General features: G+C 44.8%; 1 protein-coding gene across 2 annotated transcripts; it reads right to left on the reverse strand.

Moving 5' to 3' along the window:
* Positions 1-4,255: 4,255 nt before the first annotated feature.
* LOC119343515 lies at positions 4,256-8,445 on the reverse strand. Of its 2 annotated transcripts, XR_005166131.1 has the most exons (5): positions 7,949-8,445; positions 7,497-7,704; positions 7,259-7,371; positions 6,462-6,612; positions 4,256-5,136 (listed from the first exon to the last, which is right to left on the reverse strand). XR_005166131.1 is itself a non-coding variant. In XM_037614433.1 (4 exons), the coding sequence occupies exons 1-3, from the start codon at positions 8,078-8,080 to the stop codon at positions 7,276-7,278; spliced, it is 393 nt and encodes a 130-aa protein (XP_037470330.1). In that variant the 5' UTR covers positions 8,081-8,445; the 3' UTR covers positions 6,270-6,612; positions 7,259-7,275. The 2 variants fall into 2 exon arrangements, 1 of the variants encoding a protein (XP_037470330.1); XM_037614433.1 differs by lacking the exon at positions 4,256-5,136 and having other exon boundaries at positions 6,270-6,612; positions 7,540-7,704.
* Positions 8,446-9,032: the final 587 nt, after the last annotated feature.

Raw genomic sequence — 9,032 nt, forward strand, 5'->3', positions numbered from 1 at the left:
CCTCCCCCCTCCCTCGCCCCCGCCTGAGGCAGCCGTCGGGCAAGCCCGGGGCGCCAAGGATGGTGGCGGCGTGTCTTCGGTTGCCCTGCTCATGTGGGGGGAACACCGGATTTGGAGCGGCCGCTCCATTGGCAAGGCATAGCCGGCTAACAGCCGTGCGGGTGGTGGATCCGGTGTCCCAGTTGCGCGGGCGGCGGTATCCGGTGGTCGATGGCGGCCGGCGACGGCTTCTGTGGCGGTCGGTGTGCGCAATCTGGCGCGTCCCTTCCTCCCCTGTTCAGCGTGCGGGCCAGTCTGGTCGGGCCGCGCTTCCTCTTGGTCGCCGATTCTGTATAGGAGGTGCTCCTGGTGGCGGAGATCTAGTTCCGGAGAAATCCCTGGCCGGCCGGCCGCGTCGACAGCGACGCCTGAGGGCGTCGTTTCCGTCCTTGGAGGCGTCGGTATGGACTGATCTCCTCACTTCACCTTCCCCTAGGTTTCCCGGGCGAAAGCCCTAACTCTGTTGGGTGGCGGCGGCGCTCACGGCGTTGTTCCCTTATTGAAGGCGTCACTTTGAAAACCTTGGGGTTGGATGGCGCTTGTGGGTGGTGGGTGACAGCGGTGGTGCGGCACTTTCCTAGCATGGATTTATGTCCGTTGCTTGGAGATGGAGTTGCGTAGGTGGAGGTCGTCGGCTGGCGTCGTGGTGGCGTCAATGGCGGAGGACCTCCAAGGCTCGCATAGGTGGAGGTCTGGCGTCGTGGTGGCGTCGATGGCGGAGGACCAGTGGAAGATGGCGGCGACGGCACATGTGAGTGCGTCAGACCGGTTTGAGCCCCAGACCCGGCAGATGGCTCAGTCGGGGCCTCCGGCTTTAGATGCTAGGCTTAGTTGAGAGGTATGGATATGTGGCCCAGCTTGCACCCCTTCATCATTTGGATAGGAGTAGCGGTAGATGCTGCCAAGTTGGCGGATTCAGGCATATTGTTCTTATACTTTGTAAGGTCCTTAAGAATAATCAATAAAATGACTGTATGCATCTCCCAGATGCAGAGGCCGTGGGTCATCCTCCTTTCCGAAAAAAAAATAGAGATAGAGATAGAGATGTTTGGTATTGTAGACATTAACTTTGGTCAAACTTTATAGAGTTCAACTAATACAAATCTAATGCGCGGAGTAAAAATGACCGGATTGAGTAATAGCCAGTACTCCCTCCGTTTCTTTTTAGTCTGCATATAAAATTTGCTCAAAATCAACCTTTGTAAAGTTTGACCAGCTTTGTAGGAAAATATATCAACATTCACACTATGAAATCAATATTATTGTATGCATGGTAAAATTAATTCTCATATAACATATAACTTTTGTATTGTAGATGTTGATAATTTTTTCTATGAAGTTAGTCAAAATATATAAAGTTTGACTTTGATCAAATCTTATACCCGACTAAAAAAAGGGAGGGATCAGCTCTACTACGTGGTGGGGACGTGGAGTACGTATTGGAATAGGCTTGCATGTCGTGCGTTGCCACGGGCCTTTTGTTGTATAAAACTTGGTAAAAAATTGCGTCTTTCAAAGCCATCGCCTCAACAGACTATTGGTGCATTCGTTTTGAATGTCGACATAATCCATCTTGATCTCTCTCATACTCTACAAAAGTAAACATATATAGAAACACACCTCTTCTATCATGCGCAAAAAATATTTATTTGGATTCAAATATATAAAAAACGATTATTTGAATACATCTCAACTGATTGTTAGAACTCGATGATTTTCTGGTTTCGTCCATCATAAAAATGACTTGTTAGGGATCTGATATTTTTCACTATGTAAAAGTATGTGACATTTCTCTTATAGCAAATAATTGCTTTCCCTCAAAAAATCTTCCTTTTCTTCTTGAAAAAGCAATTCACTGTCTCATTATCTCACTGCATGGCACAAAGTTCACACTGACATCTCATTCCCCATCTTGCTCTCGTCGTTGACGCCGTTGAAATCAAAGCACGCCATGGCGCTCAGCCCACACCTTCCTCTCAGTGTCATCTACCCTTCCCTCCACGGCGTCGACCTCCCCCTCCTCTCCCACTACGGCGTCCCAGGGTGATTACTAGTGCCAAGGAAGGCACACCATGATAGCTGATGGAGACCACTACAATGTGTTTTCACTGCCATGATATACAAAATGGTATATATATATATCATGTGATCCTCTGACCTCTTCTTTTCTAAAATAGCTAATATGGATTTGAACGTCACAAGAATTAGCAAAATCGGGGATGCTACTTACCTTTCATTCTTACATCAAGATTGCAAAACTGTTTTCAGCTTTATAAATATTGTTGTTAATTTTCGATGCTTGCATTTCCATCATGAAAATAGGTAATATCTTATTTACAAGGATGCTTGTATTTCCAGCCTCAAGAATTGGGAGAGCTAATATCTTATCTAGGAGGCTTACATTTCATGCTTACCGACTGACAGAGCAACTAATTTGTTATTTGGATTTTGAGTTTCTATCATATTCGAAGTGTAACATTTCCATGTCCTTATGTTCACTTCCCTATGTTGAATTTCCCAGCATCATATGCAAACTTGCTAACAAGTGGCAAATATGTAAATAGCATGAAAAAGGTGGGTGACTAACCTATAAATATGAATTTTCTAGTTGAATGTCTGTGCATTGCCACGGAATTAAAAAAAGACAGCAATCGAATAATTATCCCAATTCAGAAATGTGTTGGAAAAGGTGGCATGTGGTTTTCATCCTTACATTAATAGAACTTATTCTCTCTTGTTCTTTCAGCCTTGACAGTTATTATTTCTTCATAACCATGCACTCCTTGCAAGAAGACCAAACGATATCAAATCTTATCCCCACCCCTCTTCTCGTTGCACTTTCATGCTTGACCTCGTACTTGTAGAAATTATAGAAATTTTATCAGTTCACAATAATATTTTCATTATATTAATCTAACCTTAATTTTTTACCATAACAAAGATAAAACTTCAAACTAATAGAGCCCTGATTAACTAAAATATCGCTTGTCCCCATTTCTTAAACTCCTCATACGCTACCTCCCCCATTGTCCCCGTGGCCACTCGACCATGTCTACCTCTGACCATGAAAACCAATCATTATAATGTATAATTTAACTATAAATTTTACAAGATAAATAAAACTAAAATATAATGAAAAAACACGTCGTTTGCACACTGCAGCAGTGATACATTATCACACCAGGTCAGTTTCGAGTACTTGTACCATGTATAGTTATTTACATCAAATATTTTGAAACTATGGTAAAAGTATAGGTCCGATAAACATACTTGTACACATTACCACCAGTAGCAAGATAAACGCGGTGGACATCAGCTTTTAAAGCTTTATTATTCGTAATCAAGGCAAACTCTTTTTGCTGGTTCAGGAAGAAAAAGACTATGTGCAAGAATTGGAACAAATGAGAAGCTTACCTAGCTAGGCATGATGCCACTGGGTTGGATGTCATGCACACGGGCTATGCTTTCCAGTCCAACTTCTTTGTAGCTGCATATCAGTCGACGGAGCTGCTGCCGACAGCCAAGCTCTCCCTCCATGCTGCTACACACCAGCATGCCATGCCGCGTCGCAAATCTCTCTGTTTGCGCCGCCACAGATCAACCAGCCGTGCTGCTGCCGACTGCGGTGCTCTCCCTCCATGCCGCTGATCACCATCCTGCCACGCCATAGCGCCAAGATCTTCGTCTGACCCGTAGAATAGCAGTCGGACACGCCGCTTAGGAGCACTTCTGTTACGTCGCCTAACACTTCTGTTTTATAGCAGCTGGACGTGCTGCTTATTATTCTCTCACTATTACACACTTTTCAGTAGTAGTAAAGATTGTAGTGGAATTTTCCTAGAATTTAATGTTGTGAAATTTCTAACGACCAAACAATCATGTATAGTTCAGAGAAAAGATACGTGAAATGATAAGACATGAACCGAGTATAGAACAAAAAGCACCATATGTTTCTTCTGAATCTGAAGCAAAAGGTACCGAAAATGCACATTTTTCTCATCCAGCCTCATCTTCTGGAGAAACAAATGGAGGCAAGTCTCCTACCGAAGGGCATACTTGAAGCATGAAGGATGAAGCACGCAAGCACCTATCTTGGGCATTTATCAACCTTGGCATTTTTCTCTTTCAAAGAAATATAATCTGGACTAATTTTTTAACCTAATCTTAATAAAATATTAACTATCACATAAGAACAGATAAATGACACCAATCGTAGCCAATATAAATGACCTCAAAGGCACATCATAAGAAATTAATCCGAATTAAACAAAATATACCCTTATGCTGGTGGCTTCGTGATATTTGCATCTACATAAAGTAATGCAGGTGCCAAGGTTAGGATACTTGCATGCAGGCATCAGTAAGGAAAACATAATTTCTTTTGTCTATTCCACTTATAACATTCTTCATGTAGTTGTCATTCTCATCTCTGAACTTTTCAATCAGCTGCTGACTTGATCTCCTCCCCAAAACCATGTACACGAGGTTGAGCTTCTAGCATCTACATTACATATGGGAAACCTGGGCTACATACCTAAAGTGCAATACACCAGGCAAGCAATCCCATTGAAAAGCAACACAAGAAACAACAAGGGCGGTAATTGCAAGAAGGCAACTTGATCTAGCTGACTCACTGACATCAATGGCAAAGGCGATTGTGGAGCTGCTGCTTGTAAAGAAGGACTTCCACCCATTGGCTTAAGCGACGGAATCCTCTAGCTCCGATAGGTGCAAGAACCCGGCCGCCTTCGGCCACTGCTATGCCTAATATTCATTTAAAGAAATCAAAACAATATGCAACAAGAACATGTTTAGCGCTACCATGGCTCTCAGCACCAAACGATCTCACACAACATAGATGGACCAATCAAAAAAGCTGGCAGGCAAAACATACATCGTGCATAAACCAAGGGCAACATCAGCTCCAGCTACCCGTGGCATCAGGACTCAGGACACAAGAGGCCTGCTACTTGGGTAACGTGAGCTTGCCTTGCTGCTCCTCCCTCGCCGCCAACCCGAAAGACATGACCGCCGGCCTGGCCCCGGCCCTGCCAGCGAAGGATCAATCCATGGGTGGTACTCCTCCCCCAAAGTACGCTGCAGATTGCACATACACAGAGACAATTCTCTGTTAGACTCGGAAAACGAGTCAACGACGTACATACAGGAGGACGGGATGGATGCACATGAAGCGAGAGAAGCAAGGATCCATTAAACATCCCCATCCCAACAGCGAGATGGAGGCTAATCGAAATCAGCAAAGCCACATGCGTGGGGATTGGAAAGATTTGGCATGTCTCTTCCTCCCTAGAACCAGAACCGTCGCTTCCTCGAGGCGCTAACCCCGTCCATCCGTGGTTCGGCATCCCATACCTAACACGTTCACTTCTTTCCGAAAAAGAAAAGAAACGCAGAGGAACATGGGAAGGGGAGAAAATGAAAGACGAAAAAGAATTGAACCCGCCTCCACCATCGAATGAATCAAGCGGCCAGACACGACATCGTGCTGGCGGCGACAATGAGGGCCAGGAACAAACAAAGTGGGCAAAAAACTACGAATGGACACCTCGTCAATGAACGCGTCGGCGAGGAGGATCTTACTGAAGGCGAGCGGCAAGTGATAAGTTTATGGACCATGAACCACTGGCTAATGAAATCGCCGGGTATCACACGGTCTGGGCGGCGAAGCTCGGATCCAAAGATACTTAACTCGTCATGGGATAATAGATAGGCAAGCTCTCTGAAGGACATCACCAGATTACTCTCGATAGATTCTATGCAAGTTTGGATTGTTTCAGCCTGGCAAACTATTTCCCTGGCAACTGAGGGTCTAGGTATTTAAAGCTTCAGCACAAGGAGAGTATATGAAAACCAGGCACTTGCATATAATCAGAAGCGCCATCATGACAACATCGGATATTGTGCTACCAATATTTGAACCTATTAAACCTTATGAACTTATAATTACAGTTAAACTTTGCATGCCATTATCTATTCATTCCTTAGAAATTTCTATGAAGCTCGGAACAGACTATGATATAAATATCACAAAATGCATCAGAAATAGCTCACAACAATATAAGATATAATGAACCCAAGATCCAAGCGACTAAGACAACAACAGTCAATAGGTTTAGTCAACCTATTTCTCCTGAAGTGATAAGCGGCAACTTGGTTCTCGAATTCTCAGTTGTTCGACTCATGACCAAAATCGGAGGAACACCGCAAAATTAAAAATGAGTTTATACACGCCAAAATCAAAGGAAATACTGCAAAGTTACAAAATTGACAACTCAAAGCTAAAACATAGAAACTACGTAGTGTTGTGGTGCCAAATATTTACAAAGGTGAGTTAGAAAAACTATAAATGGTTGACTGGTCTGAGAATACACTAAATTACCAGAGATTAAAATTGAACTGACCTCACAGCACGAGCCTTAGAGGTGCATGGTATGCATGATAGCCTGGAGATTTTCCTTTTCCCTGTTATCCTCAGCTACCTGAATACCCAGATAGAACTCTGCTTGCCCAACAGCTCCACATGCTCTACAGACAAATAGGAGTCCTTGTTTCCTGTAAGAGGTTCATATGGAAAGTTAAGGCAATGATAATTAGTAAGATTGATGCTCCGAATTAAAGCCAATTGGATGAGGTAATTCGTCAAAGAAGTACAATGCAAAGCTGAAACGATGCAAGTGAATTGAAAGAGGGGCTGATGGAAATCGAGCTTCAAGTGGCAACAACCTTCGTGGCATATGTAATACAACCAATTCAGTTCAAATATGTATTTATTATGTTAGCATGAAGGGTAAAAAGAAGGGGGACAAACTAATCTTATGTTCAAGCACTAAAAAAAAGTAAAATCTAAATAGTGATGTGATCACTTCCTTTTAAACAACTGTTACGATCAGGTCAGCAGGATTGACAAACTATAATATTTATAACAATGGAATTGAGGGGCTACTACATTACACACTTATGTTTCTACTCATTCAGTTGAGGAAAATCCATGATGCACAAAACAAGATCAGTTTTATCCATCTGATTGTTCACTGGGCCATGTGATAGGAAAGAGAGAAAATATGCCTAGGTAGGTTCTTACTACAACTGTTGCTCCTGCTACTAATTACCGGTCACTTCAATCAATAGCTAAAAAGTATTTTTAACGTTTTTCTCTGCCCCTGCTTTTGGATTTGATTGCAGACTTGATTATCCTTACCGAATCTCAGAGTTGCTTCACCAAGGCGTGTCGTTTTTCGCCTTCCCATTGCATTCAAAAAAATATTTTCCTATCACTCGGTTCATCCCCACATAAGACGTAGCTGATGCTCCCTGGAAAACCACATTTGTGTATCTTCTATTACATACATGAGATTCTCTAATGCGTGTTTAGGCAGGAGCTAGCATGTTAGGAATGAAACATACAAGCCCAGTAAACACTTCCAAACTAAACTAACCTATGAATCCCGCTTAGGCGAAGCGGGTGAGGAGGAGGGTTACCAGAGGCTGGAGGAAAATGAGAGCAGGGACTGCGATCCGAGCATCCCCATCGCTGGCACTCGCTGGAATTGGAACTGGAGCAGCAGCAACAACAACAACAATGTGGGGTAGGGGGAACTGGAGCCTGATCCCGACGCCGCTGCCAAGAAAACCGCATACCACCATCTGAAAAATGTTCATGTGCATCTCAAGATAGGAAGAAATTAATCATGAAGAAACAGAGCCATGGATCATGCTCTTTGTGCACATTTTATCAAACAACTCGACTGCATAACCCAGCCTCCCATTTATCCACATACATAGAAAGAGATGCACGAACAGGGGCCTTTGGTTCTTTCTTAGCAGGCCGCTGCTGCATCCTCGTGCTGCTCGTTGGTGAGAAAAGGTATGAAGAGGAGAAGGAACAAACCTTGGAGCTGGTCGATGTGGTGGGCAGCGGCTGGCGGTTGGTGTGGGTATCTGAGGCGGCGTCGCCGGCAGTCCTGGGATCCGCGACAGCAGTGTCCTGTTCCTGATCGGCGACGGCCGCGTCCTGGTCCATGACGTATCTGAGGCGCCGCCGCTGCTGACGTCCTGGTGGTCCGCGACAGCCGCGTCTTGGTGATCTGCGACGGCGTATCCCCAGATCGGCGGCGGCGTCTCTTTTGAGACCTTGTCCGGGAGAGGAGGAGCGTCTATGCGATTTTTTGCCTCATGTGATGCCGGTGCGAGGGTGGGCGTCGGCGTGGTGGCTGGCGACGCTAACCCCGCCGCTGGACCTCCTCCCGCGCCTCCTAGATCATCTCCACACCGTCCCCTGAACAGGATCCAACTCCTACTCGCCTCTTCAGCCGGATCTGGCCGGAGATCGCCGTCGCCGCGCCCGGCGGCGCGCAACAGCGTGGCGGTGGGTGGCTGGGCACTGGAGGCGGCGCACTGGAGGTGGGGGGTGGCGGCGCAGCAACGTGGTGACGGGTGGCGGCGCACTGGAGGCGTGGGAGGGGTCGTGCGGGTGGGGGTTCTTTTTTTATTTTCTCTCTTCGTTAGGAATGTAATGCATACTTTATTAGTATGGAAGGAGATCGGTGGGAGAAATAAATCGGAGAGGAAGGTGATTTGTTTGAAAGGTGATCTTCTGTATATGGTATTATTTTTGAATTCTTAATTATCAAATATTTACATGATTAAATTGAATCGACACCTGCCAGATCAAGCACGAATATATGGTAACTAATCTGATGGATTTATGTGGGTGGTGAAGCGAAAAGGCAGGTGGGAGGGAGACGAAATAAAACCAACGAAAATGGTGAGACGAAAAAAAAAAAGCGAAAAAACACCAGCGGACTATTCACCAACTGCTATATTAGGAATAGAGATGATTGCTCCCTAGACGGTCAAACACATCGTAGTTGCAAAACAGGCCAGTAAATCACACCGTGACCGCTTCCTAAAAATTACCCGGAAATTATGTTGTAAATATTCAGTCTACCGTAAATAAATTACAGTGAGTTATT

This window comes from Triticum dicoccoides, unplaced genomic scaffold, assembly GCF_002162155.2.
Source record: "Triticum dicoccoides isolate Atlit2015 ecotype Zavitan unplaced genomic scaffold, WEW_v2.0 scaffold130788, whole genome shotgun sequence".
NCBI classification, from domain to species: domain Eukaryota; kingdom Viridiplantae; phylum Streptophyta; class Magnoliopsida; order Poales; family Poaceae; genus Triticum; species Triticum dicoccoides.

Excerpts from the sequence above, each read along its gene's own strand:
- LOC119343515 (XM_037614433.1), bottom strand. The coding sequence starts at position 8,080 with ATGGACCAGGACGCGGCCGTCGCCGATCAGGAACAGGACACTGCTGTC. Across the intron at positions 7,705-7,948 it reads CCACATCGACCAGCTCCAAG|ATGGTGGTATGCGGTTTTCT; the intron begins GTTTGTTCCTTC and ends AACATTTTTCAG. Across the intron at positions 7,372-7,539 it reads TCATTTTCCTCCAGCCTCTG|GGAGCATCAGCTACGTCTTA; the intron begins GTAACCCTCCTC and ends GTGGTTTTCCAG.